Here is an 18789-nt window from a genome sequence, read left to right as displayed (position 1 = left end):
TTTCCCCGCCTCTGCCTGCCTCCTCCGGCCGGGAGGCGCACCAATGAGACAAAAGGAGACAAGCCTTCATTCAGGGGCGGTTGTTCAGTCGCTTTCCACTCCCCCCTCACTCGAGTCATCAGGACGTCATAGCGAAGGCAGGCCAATGGGGGGTGAGGCTCCTTGCACCGCAGCCAATGGGGGCGTTCGAGAACGCGGCTGGCGCGGCCGGCCCCAGGGGGGAGCCGGCAGCAGAGCTCGGCCGCTCCGCCTCTTCTCCCTGTGCCTGCGCTGGCGGCGCGGCCGGCTTTCCCCTCCCCGCCTCCCCCGCCTCCCTGTCCCCGCCCGGCCGGCCTCCCTCTCTTTCCCTTTCGCAGCAATGGCGGCGACGGCGGAGCAGGAGCAGTTCTACCTTCTCCTGGGCAACCTGCTCAGCCCAGACAATGCGGTCCGCAAGCAGGCCGAGGTAACGGGTCCGCCTCGCCCCGGCTCAGGGCTCCAAGCCGGCCTGTCAGACCTCGCAGACCTTGCCGGCGGGAGCGGCGGGGGGAGGGCAGGGAGGCGGCGGGGCCAGCCGAGTCCCACGTGTGAGCAGCGGCACCAGCTGCTGCCGGGGCGGCCCGGGGCCTTCCCCCAGCGTCGGCGCCGGCCGGGTGCGGGGACAGCGGAGCGGTTATGGCGGTTCCCCCCCGGTGGGGCGCGGGGGTCGCTCCGGCCGTTGGGCGAGAGCGAGGGCTCCGGCCGCTGGCGCGCGCGCCGGGCGCATGAGGGCGCGAGGGGTCTCGCGTCCCCCCGCCCTCCCCCCACGCTGCGTGTCTGGCATCGCTCGGTCGCCTGGTGCCCGCTCTGCCCGTCGGGTCCCTGCCGAGCCCCCTTCCCCGGGGCTGTTTTCTCCCCGTTGCCCATGGTGAGATGGGGCCCGAGCTGGCCGACCTGCCGGAGCGCGGCCCGGAGGCCGAGCGGGTGGTGGGGCCAGTTTTCGCCGGCTCGTGAGGGGGGGTCCCCAAGCGAGGTCAGGGCGGGTGTCTGCCCTCGGGGGGGGTGCGGGGCTCGGAGGGGAGGGATTGAAGCGCTCCGCCGGGTCCCCGGGGGGGAATGAGTGCACTTGCAGCCCGGTTTCTGCGGTCCCGAGGCGGCCCTCACTGAGGGTCCCGTGTCCCCGGGCTGTGCCGCCGGGGCTGGGGCAGCAGCGGGGCCGCAGCCGCCCCCGCCCCCCGAAGACCTCTTCCCACACAGCAATTTGGTTTTTAACTTCGGAATGTGCCATGTATTCAAGTGTTTCGTCAGCTAAGAAATATTTCACTAAAAGAAGCGTTCTCAGTATACAGAGTTTCTCTGTTATCAGCAAAAACTTTTCAGATGTGTTATTTCAGCTAAAATTCTTTGTGATGGCTAAGCCACGTTAATTCTTTCTCTCTGTCATGCTTAAGACTCCATTGTCAAGCCTAGTGGGGAATCTCTCCCATTGAATCAAATACTAGCGTCTAGGTTTAGCATGAATTCCCACTGCATGGCTACATTGGGTCTTTTATCACTCTCATCACTTCAGCGGTCAGCAGAGTTCAGCACATTGTTTGGCAAAGAATAAAAAGTGGTATTGTTCCTGATGCTGCAGTGAAAATTCCTGAAATATAATTTGGCAATGAGAAGGAGGAGAGACACATTTTTAGGAACACAGCGAAGTTCAATATTGATTACTACAAACGCTTTCTAGAGAAGCGATGAGAATTATTCCCACACTCCTGAACACAGGGATGGAATAGAGGCTGTTCTCTGTAAGCTGAATTTCTTTATTTTCTCATCCTCCTGTGCATAACATAAGAATATTTCTCACAACTTTTTGAACTTTATTAAAATTGTAACAAAGCAGTTTTATTGGTCAGCTGTGTAACAATGCCTGTGAAATAAAACATTATTGTGAAAAGAAAAAAAAAAAAAAAGCTAAACCGTAGGTTCTTACAACTGGCGTATCCTGTCAGAAACTTGCTTGGAACTGAGTTGGAGTTTGTTTAATCCTTATAGATACATATGCATCATGATCAATCAGAATAAGAAATCTTAATTTTGATAGATCACCAAGCTTTTCAAGTCCATTAGCTCTTAAAAAGGTGCAAGCAAGTAGTATAATTTTTACTTATTTAATTGCACCAAATCTGGCATTGGTTTCTGCATATTCCCAAGGTATATTGGAAATATCTTTATGGTTTATGATCATTTGGATTGGAAAGGGTCCTCAGGAGGTCTGTAGTGCGATCTCCTGCTGAAAGCAGTGTCAGCTGTCAGATCAGGTCATTTGGGGCTTTGTCCTGCTGGATCTTGAAAACCTCCAAGAATGGAGACTGCACAAGCTCTCTGAGCAACCCTCTCCTGCTTGACTGTCCTAGTTAGAGCAATGAGGTCTGAACTTCTATCCAGTCTCAACCGTCTTTTTTCAATTTGTCTGTTATCTCTTACTCTTCCACCGAGCACAGCTGTGAGGATCCCAGCTTAGTCTTATTCATGGTGTGTTAACAAACTTGTACCTAGAAACACAAATCTGTCTTTCTGTACTGTAGGTAGATTGACTTTTTTTTTTCCCTTTGCCTGTTTCTTGAAGTAAGATTTCTTTGGATGAAAGTATTGCATAGTCTTTAGAATATCTGCTTACTAAAATCATACAGGACTCACATTTAATCTTAAACATCTGCATAGTCCAATGAGTTTTTCAAAGTGTACTTACTGTTGGAAGGCTATATTGAAAAGTATAGGGATTCAGATAACTGCATGTAGATCAAATAGCAGGTTTTCATTTGTTTCCAATAAAAAACAGTGAGAATGAGAAAGGGATGGACAGGAAACTGGAGGAGACAGACCATTTCTAATGGGTCTGGTCATTCAAATTAGGATGAGGAGTGTTATGTTGAAGACTAAACTTGATGGAGATGTGGAGTCATAGCCTGGTTGGGTGAGGGTGTAGTGAAAGCTGTAAAAGGGAGTAAAGTTTAATCACCTAAAACCTGTTTTTATTTAAGTATTTGTGTATATGGATCTATGTATGTGCCAGCACACTCATAACTTATTCTGACCGGTTTACTGAAACTCAGTTCATTCATTTTATCTCTTACTAAAAATTGTCGCAATGTTGTCTGTTGACTATGAAAACCCTCTCTTTCTCTTATTTGTGTGTCTGTCTTCTGACAGAGAAACTTCTATTTACTTTGTTTTGGTGATTTTATGCTATTTTTTAAAAATATTTTTCTCAGATTGGAAGAGCATGAGTACCAAGCGTAGATAATAGCTATTTGCTTGCATGTATTCTGAAAGTTAGTCGTGCTGTGTGAGAAACTTGTACCTCTGGATAAAGTAGCTGGGGAACTAATAACGAACTAGAATACAGTAAAGATGTAGCAGGATCCAGGTACATAGTTAGGGTGTAGTCAAGGGTGGGTGTAAGATGGGTGGAACCAGCAAAGTAGTGCTCCAGCAACACAGGAGAAACGTTCTGGTTTTGGCCATGAGTTCTTGCCTACCTTGCACTGCTGCTCTTCAGCATCTTCTGAATCCAGTTTATTGAAGTGACAGAATTATGCCAGTGAACAACTGGATAGGTTGCTGCCGTTTCTAGTGAGTTTAAAAGCTCAAAATAGAATTTCATTATTAACATAATTGCCATGAGGGAAGGCAGCTTTTACAGTGCTTCAGCTGTCCACGAAAGCATAGCTTCAGGTCCCTGCTGGGCCTGTGGTTAGGGAACCTTGTTTCTGTATTTGTCTTTATATTTGTAGATAATAGTGCAGTATAAATATATACATTAATGGAAATGGTTAATGTGAGAAGACTTTCTATTTTGACCCTAAACCTCATTTAATTTTGCAGTCTCCATTAAATTATTAGATTAAATTCAGGGATTCATTGGGGATTTAGTCTCATTGACTGTTGGCATGTATTAGCAACTAGAGGGAATATGAAGTAAGAACTTTGTCCAGGAACGAGACCTAGTAGGAGATAGGTACAGAATGTGGAAGAAGATAATGTTTAATATTAAATGTATATGATGGAGAAACTGCTTTATGGAAAATAGTAGGTATACTGTCAAGGTGTGTAGATTTGGTAGGGTATTAGAGCTGCTATGATGGTAAGAATGTGAAGTTGGCAGGCAGGGAACTGATTGAAATGAACCTGGGCTTTGTATAGTAGGCTTGTTCCTTGCGTTCAGGATGGGATAGTGCATATGTGGAAAGGGTGGAGTAATTTATCCCCCAAAATAACTCTTTCAGGGTTAGTAAGTATAGGACTATTTCTGAATGTTTTATGTAGATGCTCTTCAGCTTCTAATTCCCCTGCTCTTACCTTCGTAGGTTTAGTATCTTAGAAATAAGCATTTATAGTTTTGAAATGCTCATGTATACCATGTTTTGGATACCAAAAGTTATTTTACTGTGTGCTCACTCTAGCTTCTAAGTAACAATCTAATTTAAAAAGCCGTAGTGAATGAACTGCATGCCAGAAGTGTCTAAGACAACATAACTGAACTTCTCATTAAACTTTCTGTTTTATTAAGAGGGTTTCCCTAAGGGGGAGGAGTTTAAAAATGAAAACTTCTTATTCAAAATGCATAGTTGAGATGTGTGACTGCCACATGACACTGTAAAGGCTGTAGAAAGGTTCAAAAAAAGAACTGAACAAATTTTTGGACTCTACATTTGTCAGTGGTTATCAACCTGTTGGTCATAGTTCAGTCTCAGACTCCAAAGTTCTTAATCCTTTGATAGAAGCTATGATGGATTCCCAGGAGGATACATATTCCATATATGTTGTATTTCCAGAAGAATACATGTTCTGGTTAATTTCTGTTTCTTAACTAATTTTGTAAGTGGCCAGTAATGCATATGTAGATCATTTGAATATGGCAGGTCTTATTAGGTAACAAAGAATGATTTTAAAAAAGGTCAGAAATTTGTATTTTGATAAGTTTTTTGTTTTTGTTTTTTATTTTTTGCTATGTTATGTTCTATTAACTGGATGGATACTGAAGTTGTTTAAAAGGAAAGTTCATGTTAATATTAAATATTATTCATATTAATACTTAACACATGTTTTCTAGTAATTGTTTATAATAATCTGCATCTCTTTTTATGCAGGAGACATATGAGAATATTCCAGGTCAGTCTAAGATCACGTTCCTCCTACAAGCAATCAGGAATACTGCGGCTGCTGAGGAGGTATGTCTCAGTAATCTTTGAATTCTGCATATTTTCAAGGGAACTTGGAGAAGCGGGAAAGAAATCAGTGCTGGTCATTTTGGGATAAATGAATAAGTTGGACATAAACTGAATCATCTTAAGTTACTGCACATTTGCAGAGGGACCACTCATCTAGTTTATTGCATGTCAAGTTCACTAGCTGAGACTTTTGGATGTAGGATATTTAGTTTCAAAAGTAGTCTTTCATAAGTGACTGCTTAGATCTTCATTGTTTTCTGGTTGTGTGTTTTGCTTGATGAATGGATTCTTTCGTTAAAATGTGTAACTAATACATGACTTACTGTGATGTTCCTTCAAGTGACAATTGAGACACACTTTCCATTTTGTGTTCCTGTGCCTAAATGTGTTAAGCTTATGTATCATCTGAAACTTCTTATACTTCTCAAATCAGAATTGGGGAAAGATAAGTTATTTTGCATGTTCATCCAGATGGCTTTTGCATTTTGTCCTGTTTGGGGAGGAATATGCTCATTAAGTCATCTAGCAGTGTTATAGGCCTAATGGAGAGCAGTCTAAGCACTATGTAAAATTTTTCTGTGGACTTACAGTAACTGTGCCTTTTAGTTTTTTCTTAATTTTTAAAGGCTCACACACTAGCAATCAGGTATAGTACTTCTTGGTAAAACTGTTATTCACTTGGATATGCAGATTGAAGAACTACTACACTTTCAAGGTATTACAAACTTCAGAGTAAAAACATTTGACCTTTTTTTTCAAATTAAGAGTTTTACTGAACAATGGAAGGATATAGCTTGTAGAATTTCTGAACAATATAAGCAGCGTATAAGTGTACAGTTTCTCTCTGAATAATGATCTCTTCTGCTAGATTGTATTCAGTTTAGGGGTAGATGCTATTTGTGCTTTTTAGTGCCCAGTGTCAACTTACTAGATGCTTATCTACCTACAAAACAGCGTTCTTCCGACAGAATCCTTCAGTGCTATGCTAGCAACTGGTTGCATAAAAGCTGTGTAGTTTTTGCTCCTGCCTCTCTGTTTCAAATTATAGAAAGCTGTAGAGTAGTCTCTCATGTATTTAGATTTGCCATGAAAAATAAGATGTCCCACTGTCTATTTTTAATTGGAAGATGTTATTATACCCTAGAAGTCATAGCTCCATTGCACATGTTTCTGTTTTGTATTGAATACATTTGGTAAGTCTGAGTGGACAACTACAAAGCCATGCTTGTGTGAATAAATACTTGCTCCATGTATTTACTGATTTTATTCCCTTTACATCAGCTAAGGAAATAGTCCAGTCTAAAACTCATTCAGAATCTTGCCAATGATTTGGCTCCCGACTTACCCAAATGCAAATAAACTATTCACCTGTCGAAGGTACTCTTACCAAAGCCATCAGAGGTTTATGTTTGTAGAATAACTTGATGTTTAACTTCACCAATGGATAAATCAAATAAAGGTTTAAATGTTAGCTCATAAATTAAGCAGACATTAGGTACTGGACTCAAAAAATCCTGATTAATAAAACCTATGAACAACCTCTCTTCCCCATAAATCCAAATACTTAGTAGCCTAATCAGAACCTAATTGAAGCCATACCCATGCTTAATGTAAACATTGCATTTAAACAGGCAGGGAAGCATTCTGTGCATGTTCACTATGGTGTTGGTATGAACAGCTAGGCACTTTGTGTCTGCATATGTTTCATGTAGATTCAAATATTAGGCAGAATATTGCATATGTCACAGGTGGATAGGGCCTTGGGCCTGACATGTGTCCTCTGAGCACATCAAATGTACTGGCATCACTGAACACAGGCTGCTTGAACAAGCCTTACAACATTAAAGATCCCTTGCCTGGGATGTGGGAATAGGGTTGGGACCCCTGCTCGTCATCAAGCGTCTGCATTGCTTTGCCCCCTCCCAGGAAAACTAGGCTGAAGAAAATACTCCAGCCTATTTGCAGGATCTGTGCTGCTGTATTGGACAGAATACAGCATTCAAAGGACTGTGTGGACAGAGACATCCTGATGCTGCAACCTAGTAATTTTGGCATTTAAATGGAGAAGCAGGGATTCAGATCCTGCTCCCAGGACCCCTTGCATTGATGTGGAAAAAACATTAAGCTAGATCAGGAATAAATCTTAAAAAAACTAACTGTGTAAAAGGTTTTCTCCTTCTAACCAAATGCCTGAACTGTGGAAATACTCACCTTTTTCCTCTGTTCTCATTCATATTTTCCTGATAGCAGAGTAACACTGTTCACAGAAGTGGAGGGGAAGCACATGACCTATATGTTGGAACGCTTTTCTGCCAGATGATATGTGATTTTGTACACCTCAGGCTTAAAAGTGTCTTGAACCTGCATCTCAAGCTTCCTGAACCTGTAGTCTCACTCTTGTGAAGTTAGGACTCTATTTCTTCTTTTTAAAGGGTTGAACAGAAAGGTGGTGTGTATTTAGTGTATTTGATGATTTTCATTCTCAAAATGTGTCTGAGGTGTTAGAGGCTTCTTCCTTCACAGTTTTGATTTAGCACCTGAATCCTAGGAACAGAAGTTCTCCATCTAATCTTGCATTTCTTCTCTTTCTGGTTAACTGGAAATTGACAGTTTTCACTTATGTCCCAATTTACAGTTGACTAATTTCAAGCACTGTGAAATACAGTAGCAAATGCTGTGTAAAACTGTGTTTCTGCTGTACTCTCAGCCCTCTTAGAATGTTCTGACCTTTCCCTTCCCTCTCTTCGTATTGTCACATGAAGGGCTTGCATCTCTTAGTCTGAAAAGTACTGCTGCACGCAGTGTCTTGTTCAACATTTGGAGGGGAAGGATGGCAACCCATGGACTTCTGGTGCACCGTGGTTCTGCCTTTGAGTTGTGTGCAAACCTTACGCACCGCGTGATTTGAATTCCATGCGGTGCTGGATCCTGGAATGAGGTTGTGCAGGGCCATCTTTGGACTGTGTCCTAAATATTGATTGCTTCCATCCATGCATGTTTTCCTCTTTGAAGTCTTCAAAGGAACAGTAAAACAAAAGTAAAAATTACTGTGACTGTGCTACACAAGATGGTCAGTCTTTTTCTTACAAATTGTGTAGGATTACCTGGATGCTTTGAATGCTGGTGTAGAAGGTTGTATTCCAGACTTCTGTTCATAATTCTTTTGCTGCCCTGCTGATCAAGTTGGTTTTTTTCTTGTGCCATGGTTCCGTCATCTGTAGAGTCCTAGAACATTTTTAAAGCATCGTAATTTCTATTAATAACAGGAGATATGTTGAAATTTAAGTAGTATGACTACTTTTTATGTTCATCCCTTTGACATTCTGATTGTGTCTGAGCCCCTCAGTAATTTAGACATGCAGAAGAATCCAGTGCTAGGAGAGAATTCTGGTTTTTAATGCCTCATTGGTAGATGGAAGTTCTACATTGGTATGGACAATTTATTTTCTTCTGTTCTCATTAAAAGCTATAGTCGCTAAATTGTAGGATTTTAAAATGCTTTTTTGGGTACATCTCTTGTAATACTTGAGAGAGCCTTTGGTGTGTGTGAAAAAGGTACACTTTCTTCCTTAAAGCAGAAGAAGCAGCCCTAGAGCTGCCATTTATCCAGCCGTGTTAGTCATAATTGAATTGACAATGGTCATTTTCATATATAGGTGGATATTTGCCAAGGAAAATATGCGATTTACTGTTAGAAGTCAATTGCTTCTTTATCATTCCATCAAACATCTGAATTTGCTTTAAGGAATTTTGGACTTTGTTTCTAAGCTAATAATGACAGTAATGAGAAGCTAATTCATGTAGTGCTGATCTTATTTCTTTATACCTTGTTACTTGTGTTTTCACTTTGCGATCAGTCTTTGTCTGTCTTCTAATATTTTAAGGTCTTCATAGTTGGAAATTCTTATCCTTGAGACTGTGCTTTGTGAAGACAAGCTCTGTTCTCTATCTGGCCACCTATTACTTCAGGAAAGGCATTAACATAATGTGAGTTCAGTCATTATCAGATGTCAGAGAATATGCACAGAAACACAATGCCTGGAGTAAGGGAAGACATTGCACCAGAGTTTGTGCCTTATTCAGTCCCAGCAAACTTGCTCCTCAGCCAAGGCTTCTCCTATGGAAGTTTATCATACTAATGAGGAGAAATTTATTCTTTCACAATATTGGTGCTTCTAGGAGTGGGAGAAGGAAAGATACCATTATATTGTGGTACCATTAAAGATTTTGGACACATTGTTAATGGGATTCCCAGAGGCAGTGGGGAAACAATCTTCCTCCTTCCTAACTACTGTTCCCCATGTGACAACCCGTTGCTAGAGAACCGTGGCTTATGGTGGGAGCTACAGTACATGTGGGCACTGACCGTCTTTGTTCACCTGCTGTCTTCCTTAGATCTACTAGAGAGGATCTACTAATCCTATGTATGTGGTGGGTTTGGTCCACACTGGAGCTGTTGAGGAGGGAAGCGATGAGGAATGATCTAGAATAAGGTCCAATTCTAGTTCTTCCCTTCTGCTAGTATACAGACACATTGCATGCAATACTCTTCAGCTGTACAGAAAACATCTGAGCAGATTGGAAGAAGGCACAGTGAGTCTGGAGATTGCACAATACAACAAGAATAGTATCTTGGGTGATATTCTAACAATACCTGATTTTTACAGGGTACATTAGCAGTTTGTGTTTCTCATCTATAGGTTAGGCTGTGGCAGTATCACTGAGAGATCATTTGGAAATTGGACTCCATTAGTTCTGCTGCTCATTTAACATTTTTTAATTCCAAATGCTGTTGCAGATGAAGCTGTTTTTCATTCAAGTACAGATTAAGTAAAAATATCTTAGGAAAAAAATTTAGTGCATGTTGCTTTCAGTTATTTTTGCTGAGGATTTAACGCATATGTTTTTGTTACTCATGTTAAACTTGATAAATTTGGGGGATGGTTTTTAATTACTGTTTGTCCTTAAAACACTGGTTAGTGAACATATCGCTTATTAAGTTATTCAGAGTGCTTTGTGTGTCTTTTTGCCTTTACTGCATATTTTGTTCTATTCATTTTGAATTACTCAGTTTTTTTCTTCTAGTTTTTTTATAATTGTATGTATATAGAGATACATAAATGATTGTCTTGTAGAATCACTGTACACAAGCAGGAAGCATAGAAGATTGTAATATGTGGTATTGAGGTTCCTGTGCTCAAATTCAAGTTCAAAGAAAAACATTTTGTCATAGGTCTTCAAAAGGCTGAAAGCTTTGGGGTTTTATTAGTAGCATTTTGTTTGTTTTGTGGTTTGCTTTGTTTGTTTGTTTTTTTTTTCTTGTTGTTTTGTGTTGATGTTTTTTCAGATACCAGTTTTATTTACCAAAATATATCTCTTTGTTCTCATGTCTAGCATGAAGTTTGGCTGCTTGAGGAAGGGCAGGAGGGTTTACAGGTTAATTGGCTGACAAAGTTGTCCCATTAAGTCACTTGTTAATCCAGAAAACCCATCTGGATTATAGTTATCTCTGTGGGCCATTATGGAAAGAAGACATGCTTTAAATATCTTTCAGTAATACAGCTAAGTCCTTAACTTGCCACAAAATAGTCCAAGGTTCAGCTTTAGAAAAGAAAAACTAGATACCTCAGTGGTTTCCATGATTATTTTTTTACAGAGCTGTCATTGTCAGAAATATCTATGTTCTTATGTACTATCATGGTTGTCATCTGTTGCTTGAGAGGTATTCCATTCACCAAAAAAGTCTACACAGTGAAAACTGGTCATTTGAAAGGATGATGTAGTCTTTCCTCATAAGTGCATCATTATCACATTAAAAGCACTTTAACATACATAGTTTCTTATTCAATAGGCTAGACAAATGGCAGCTGTCCTTCTTCGACGTCTATTGTCTTCTGCTTTTGAAGAAGTTTATCCAGCTCTTTCACCTGATGATCAGACCTCTATCAAAAGTGGATTGCTATTGATTATTCAACTGGAAACACAGTCCAGTATGAGGAAAAAAATCTGTGACATCGTTGCTGAATTGGCCAGGAACTTAATAGGTACTTTACATAGGCTGATATTGCGGTAAAATGTTCATGTGTTGATATAGTTGTATTTTTATCTCTTGTTCTCTACTCTTGTATAGACTTTTGCACAGGACGTACTAACTGATTTTGTGGTTTAAAATAAAACCTAATATTTGTTTGCATTATCCTTAATTAGATAAAAATAAGATTCCTTAACTCTGCTTTTTAAATTGCTTGAGTTTATGTGAGATTGTATTACGGTTTAGAAATCCAATTTTGTTTAAATTCCTATGAAGGTTATGCTGAGCATCTACATCAGTCTCTTTTTGGAGTACTTTAACAGTAAATAGACATCATGTGTTTCTGAGTGCCTTTAGATTTAATATTTCAGCCATATTTTATACTGTGACTTTGACAGGTCTTCAGGTTTTTAGTAATTCCTTTTAACAGTGATGACTGGTTGCCCTGCACAACTGAGATCTAACCACTCTTAAGTCTGCTTATCCAAAAACTTTTTTGTGCTTAATCTAGACGAAGATGGCAACAACCAGTGGCCGGAAGTTCTGAAATTCTTATTTGACTCTGTCAGCTCTCAGAATGTGGGACTGCGTGAGGCTGCTCTACATATTTTCTGGTAAGCTTTCAGACTGCTGCATTTTTGCAGGTTAGCCAAATCGCATCTCTAGAAATGGAAGGAACACTGTCACAACTTAATTAACGCACAATCATATATATTTAATCTATTCTGTTGTGTTGCGGTTTACTTAACTCTTACATGTACAGTTACAATCTGTAGCTTAAACATTGGATAAGTTTAAAATAGTAGCTTAGGTTAAACTGCGTGAATTTCTATTAAGATTTGGTCTTTATCCTTAGGAATTTTCCAGGGATTTTTGGGAATCAGCAGCAACACTATTTGGAGGTCATCAAGAGAATGCTGGTTCAGTGTATGCAAGATCAAGAACATCCATCCGTAAGACCTTTATGTTATCTTTTTTTCTTTTTTTTTTTAATATGTTCTGAGCATAGAAGCTTATCATAGTAGTCTCAAACATAAGGGTTAAACCATAGATTACAACCAGAGAATCACAGTACCTGAAACTGATGGAGCTCTGGAGTTTAGACTATAGCTACTGCAAAACAAAAGGGTCAGACCTTTTACTGGTCCTAAAGATGACTGGCTGGCTCATATCTGCACTGCTTAGGCCCAAACTCTTCCCTAGTAGTTGTACTTGGAGAAACACAGTTGTAGTGGCCCAAAGCAGAGCCAGGGATTTTAGCCAGCAGTGTGGGTGGTCATAAACTCAGTTTTAAGCTCTCATTCTGGCCCTTGGATTTAACAGTATAGATATGTAGTATCTCTACTGATAGTATCTGTACACAGTGTGTCTTGAAACTCTGAATATATGAAGACTCCCTGAACTATTTGTGCATGCTTTGCTGTAAGGGCATGTTAGCAAGCCTTGCTTTTCCAGAAGGTTTTAGATTTATTGGTTTGTGAAGAGAATTGTACTTTTAAAATGTTTCTCTTGTTGTGGAAAATGCTGGGCAAGGGTAGGAAACCCTGCTGTGGTCTATGGGTTCAGTTTGCTGCTCCCCCATGGATTACTTTTTCTGACCTTTGAAAGTCAACTGAGTAACATTTTCTAAAGTACCGCAAGTCACGCCTTTAAAGAAGCATGTTTTAAACACTTGGATTGCATTTTTTTAAAAATTGGACTTCACACTTGCATACATGTTTGAATTTGGGATGGAAGTTAAAAACAATAGTGTTTTGGTTTACATATATATAATTTTTTATATATATATATTTTTTTAAAAAAACACCAAAACTTCGAAGGAAAACAAACAAACAAAACCAAGGCTAGAGAATAACTGCCACTTCATAATATGATAAACTTTTTTTGTATCATGGAAGACATAAATGCTGAAGATCTTCATTATCACTTTACCTTAATTTGAAGTAAGATGTAAAAGCCCACATTACAACCTAATTGTTGTATCTATTATGAAAATGTAAAAGGGAAATGATAATATAAACTATAGTCTCATAATAGGCCTAATGTTAAAAGAAAACAAAGGTGTGTTTCATTACCAGTTCTTCAGATTTCTTTCTCCAATCCTGCCTGATTTCTAGATCAAGACTCTGTCTGCTAGAGCTGCAGCTGCATTTGTACTTGCTAATGAACACAATCTTCCCCTTCTGAAACATTTTGCAGACTTGTTACCTGGAATCTTGCAGGTAAGAAACCGCACAAGTAACACTCTAATGTGCCATTTATGGTCTGTATTGACTGTATTGAAATGTAAATTATTGGTCTGCAAATTTGTATAGCATATGAACTTATGCTGAGACCTGGATTAACTATATCTTAATCAGCCTGACATCAGTCACCACCAAGTGGAAACTGATGAGGAATTTTGTAAACACAAGCTAATTTATGGGGCTTTAAGGACAATAGTTAATGCTGATTCATTTATACAGTGTTACTTTGATAAATGAGTAAAAATTCTTCATAAGGTATTAAACTCAAAATCATACTATGATATTAAAATATACTTGAAATACAATCTACCCTGAGATTTCAAGTGGTCAGTAACTGGGGAAATTCATTGACCCATGATATCCTGTATCACTTCAGTTTAGAGGAAAGCGTGGTATTACTGTGAACAAAGCTTCTCAGAGCAACAACAGCCTGGATAAAAGATCATTATTGTTAGATAAGTTACGAACTTGCAAACAGAGTGCTCTTTTAAGCTTCATATAATTTCTGAGGCTGAATTACAGCTCTTTTAAGATGGATGAATTTGATCAAAAGTTGGAATTCTACTATAAGGCTGCATACTTTTGGGGGGAAGCCTGTTGTAAACTCAGCCAGAGAGAGAAATGGTTTGAGCTGTGAAGGACTACAATTTCACAGTACAGTTCCTTTTCTGTATTAAGAAAAAAGTGGAAATAAGTGAGTACATGTGATAACAATGATAGTGAACTTTTGGCCCTTTTAAATTAGGCTAGATTTAGGCTAAAGACTGACTTCTCGCTGCAGTCAGTATAGCAGGTTCCTGTTGACAGTGTAAGTTATAAACCTTGTCTGCGTGTGCTTTCTGGCAAGCTGAAGAAAAATTGTGCCAAGTTTACTGGCTTCTGCAACCAATGGAATTCTTGATCTTAAATGGAAACTGAGAGGAATTTATTAAAATCAACTCAACTTGAAAATAGACTCTAGTGTGTACAAGATAACTATTTTGATGTTGAGGTGGCTATTTGGTGGTTAGTCCCTGTCTGTGACTTGAGCAATGGCAACTGTATTGTTCAAAAATTGTAACTGTCTGAGAGGACCATGGCTACTGAGTGCTGTATGAGTGGGAGTGAGGCAGGATTTGGGGTGGGTGCGCCATTTATCTTGATGTTTCACAATTAAATAGTATGCTGGTTTTAGACTTCAGACTAATCGCCTACTTTGTCTGATATAAGTTTCAGTGCTGCTATTTTAGGCTGTGAAAACACATGCTCTTAGCTTGCATTTTCAAGCTTTATTTTTCAAATATAGAGCACAGAACTATGCTACGAAATCTGTCTTTTTGAAGTACTTATTGCGAGAAGGACTAGATTTTCTGACTGTGGTAACACAAGACAGATATGAAGATCTGAGTTTATAAATAGGAGATAGGATGTGTTAGAATAGTGATGAGTGACCTTTGGAGACAGTTGGAGGCTTTCTTTTGTTGCTGTTGAAGTTCATTTTGTTGAAATATTGGCATGGCAAAAAACTAAAAATAAAATTCTGACTTAGCAATTCTGTTCAGTACAATTTCTATAATGCTTATGCTGGTAGTTGAAGTTTCAGAACTAGTAGTTGAAACATGTATCTAAGAGATTTATCTTGCAGTGGAGGTAAAGGCAGCTGGAACTTCAACTGACTTCAGTGGTTGTTGGTGTTTGATACTACAGAGAAGTGCCTCTGTCTTTTAGGGCTCACTGTACCTTTTGAACTTCTTATTTCAGAAACCTAGTCTTGCTTTTAAAAACTGTAAAAATTACAGTGGGTATAAAATACAGACTTTAACAGAAACTTCCAGTAAATATTACATTATCCTTTGCCAGAGTCAGAGGATGAGTGGTAACTATTAGTCCAAAAGGCCTAACCAAGATAGATTTTTTTTTTTTTTTTCCAGAACATTTTTGATACTAGAAAATGCCGATTTTGTGTTGAAAGTGTGAGCTCTTTGAGTGGCATTATCAAAGTGTTGGATTCCAGGCTTAAGTAGTAAAAACCACCTAACTGTTCACTTTAAAAAATGTTTCTACGTTAAGACGACATCAGATACTCTTCTAATGAAAATTCCTTTCAAAACCTCAAAAGTGTTTTTAAAGACTCTTTTTTTCTTTGGAGGTTTGTGTTTTCGTGTCCTACTTCTAGAAGAGTTTTAACACCATTGAATAACTGTGTGCTGCTTTGGTATTAGAGTATCAACCTGGTCAGCTAAAAGTAAATTTTAAATACCTTTTCAGAATGTAGCTAGGGTTAGGATAGATACTTGAAAAAAGCTTGATTTCTTTTTCTCTTTCCTGTGTCCATTGACTGAAGGCTGAAAGGTCTGCTTTAATTTTGGGGCTCTCCAGAGTTGTCTGGAGACAAATTAAATTATTTAATCTTGAGGTTCCTGGTGTTTGTAAGCATAAGCTATTCAAAGCTGTTCTCATGTAACTGAGGAAGAAAAGGAGTTAGGCTCATTTTCTTTTGGGCAAAGTTACTTTGAGGGGTTTTCTTTATTTAAAATGCATTTTGTCAAAACAGTGTGTGGTTTCACATGTTGGCACCTCTGATGTGTGACCTTAATTCTTTCTGGTTGTCTGTCTGCTGTGATGGATTTAAACTAATAATGGTCAACATTGGCATATAACATTGTGAGCCATAACTTGTATAAAACTTTTGTGGTTCTGGACCCTGGATATTATCTCTTTGTAATTGCTCTGGATTTATACATTCCAGCCACCATAGCAGGGTCTGATCCTAGGATCCTGCTGAAAATCCAAAGTCCAAGTGAAGGCCTCTGATCTGGCTTACAGCTCTGGCTGAGTGCCTCCGGAGAGGGATCCCTTACCTCAGCTCATGCCTCTCAGCTGTACCTGTACCACCCATCACCTGATCCAAAGTCCAATCACTTAGTTCTGGTTGGTGGGCTCTTGATTCCTTATTGGTTTTCACTCTTGCTGGGCTGGCCTTCTTCTGAAGTTACTTCATTCTCTTGGAATTGTCTACTTGGTCCTTTTCTTCTTCATTCTGCTCCCTCTGATGGATTCAGCCAGTTCTTTGTTAGCAGCATTAGTTTTATCAAAGAGTTAACCCTTGATGGTTCTTGCTGCCTAAAGCTTCAACTACTTTAGCTACTAATGCTAAATGAGAGTATTCAGAGAGGTAAGAATACAGTTAATCAAATTTCTTCTGTAACAGTGGTCTCATTCATAGTATTATTTGTTTTTATTTAATCTTATCTTCATCTTATGTCTTTATAGGCTGTGAATGATTCCTGCTACCAAAACGATGATTCTGTCCTGAAATCCCTTGTAGAAATTGCAGATTCTGTTCCCAAGTATTTACGACCACATTTAGAACCTACGTTGCAACTAAGTCTGAAGGTAAAGCTAGGATTTTATTTTTTTTCAAATCACTCGTTCTGCCCTGAAACTTCTGTACGAACCACTTGTTCTGATCTTCTTGATTGTAGTTGTGTGCAGATGCCAATCTCAGTAACATGCAGCGTCAGTTGGCACTCGAAGTAATTGTGACCTTGTCAGAAACTGCTGCTGCTATGCTGAGGAGGCATACAAACATTGTTGCGCAAGCCAGTAAGTATTTTACTTTTTTGTTGTTGAAACAATTTGTTTTCTTTTACTGTGTTAAACTGACTTTGCAGGTGGTCAGTGGCAAAACCTTATGTAACTCAGAGTTTGTTGGTGCTGGTAACACTAGGTGACACTGAATTGACTTTTGCCATGGAGAACACCCCTTCTTATGCCTCTTCATAAATTATTCTGTGCTTATGCAGCCCTCAACAACTTGATTAAAAATACAGTAGACTATTCATTAGATGTTTCCAAGGAAAATACCACTTTTATGCTTCTCTGCTGGCTTTTGAAATTTGTCCTGTAAAAAAAAAAAAAAAAAAAGCTGATGCATTTAGTTCTGAAGTTCTACGTTTGAAGTTTGGTATGTAGGCCAGATACTCTGTGGTGCTGGCAACTGAAGACTGAAGGAATTCAGCATGCATGTGGAGCTTCAGTGTTGAGTTAAAGCTGTGAGTTAAAAATCAGATGCTTAGAGATAGCCTAATTAGTCTATTTAACATGCGGATTGTAAATTCTTTGGAGACACACTTTTTTTAATCATGCATTATTTGAGATACTAAAAATAACTGTCTTCTGGACTGCCCCAGCAGCAATGCTGGTATTTCTCTGCCTTTTAAACCCTTTTTGCGAGTACATCAGGGCACTGACACAGCAGCATAGCCTGCTTTTTGGAAGGATTCTTATCCTTCCCTGTCAAACTTGGATTTGTCTAGATTCTTGCTTGTTTTATGAAACTTGCATAAAGAGTCTGTTAAAAGGCAATGTTTTTATCTGTGTGCTGGGGCTGAGGACATTTGCATATATACATGTCACCAAAATCATAACGCTTTTGAAAGATGTTGTAAACTGGATCTGCTTGGCTTAAGTGTTCAAACTATCGACTAGAAGTTTTGTTTACTGGTAGAATAGTTTTCTAAAGAACAGATTCTTCTAGAATATATTTTGAAATGTGAAAATGTTTAGAGTGCTGTATTTCCACTCTGTCCTGTAGCTTGCTGGGAATATTAATGCTTGACACTTACAGTCCCTCAGATCATTACAAGCTTCTTATCTGGTCAGGCAGCATAGTGGCAAAGCACGTCATATCTCTTCAGAATGTAAAACCTGTATATTTGGTTGCTAGTTGCTGTTTAGGAATGAAATATTTGTATTAAGATAAGGCACCGTGTGGGAATTAAATGCCTTTGGTTTGCAACCTATTGTAAAGTTGCTCTTTAAGATCATTGAATCACTAAAGTAAAAGACATTTAATTTGCAGAGCTAGTAAAGCAGTTGTGTTCAGAGAATGATAAAAAGGTAGCCCAAAAGGATTGCTTTTGTCTTGGTTTTGTGCCTTGGTTTAAAAGGCTTTCAGTTTTCATTCAACTAAAAAGTTGCTAGATCACTTGGTCCTCATAATTAGAACTGGGTCTTAGGCAAAACTGTCATGTTACGCTGTTTTTACTGAACATGATGCTGATTTAGGAGTAAGTTTGTATCCTGTGTGCCAGTTATCTGCTCAGGAATTCCATTTGCGCTCAGACTTCCCTCCTTGAACTCAGTATTCAAGATAGCTGAGTGTTTTATTGCTCTTTCTCTAGAAATCAGAGCTGCAGCCTATCTTTGGCTGTAGTTTTGCTCAGTCATGAGTTGGAGAGTCATGGCATGCTCTGACAAGAAGCAGGCTTAGTGGGCTCATCCTTCACTTGTTTGTAAACAGTCTATTGGCAGTAATTAAGTTTTGAGGGCTTTTGGGGACAATGTTAAA

At 39.4% G+C, this 18789-nt stretch overlaps 1 protein-coding gene across 1 annotated transcript in view; it reads left to right on the top strand.

Annotated features, from left to right (window-relative positions):
• Positions 1 to 262: 262 nt before the first annotated feature.
• Positions 263 to 18789, top strand: part of IPO5 (importin 5) — a 43370-nt gene continuing 24843 nt past the window's right edge. The window contains exons 1-8 of the mRNA XM_082051825.1: positions 263 to 445; positions 5100 to 5180; positions 11032 to 11224; positions 11723 to 11825; positions 12068 to 12164; positions 13329 to 13433; positions 16710 to 16832; positions 16922 to 17042. Coding sequence (XP_081907951.1) covers positions 359 to 445; positions 5100 to 5180; positions 11032 to 11224; positions 11723 to 11825; positions 12068 to 12164; positions 13329 to 13433; positions 16710 to 16832; positions 16922 to 17042 — 910 coding nt within the window. The 5' untranslated portion in view covers positions 263 to 358. The remainder of the gene's footprint in view (positions 446 to 5099; positions 5181 to 11031; positions 11225 to 11722; positions 11826 to 12067; positions 12165 to 13328; positions 13434 to 16709; positions 16833 to 16921; positions 17043 to 18789) is intronic.

The sequence above is a fragment of the Streptopelia decaocto genome (assembly GCF_964273445.1).
Source record: "Streptopelia decaocto genome assembly, chromosome: 1".
In the NCBI taxonomy this organism is placed as follows: Eukaryota; Metazoa; Chordata; class Aves; order Columbiformes; family Columbidae; genus Streptopelia; species Streptopelia decaocto.
This window is presented reverse-complemented; position numbering and strand designations above follow the sequence as displayed.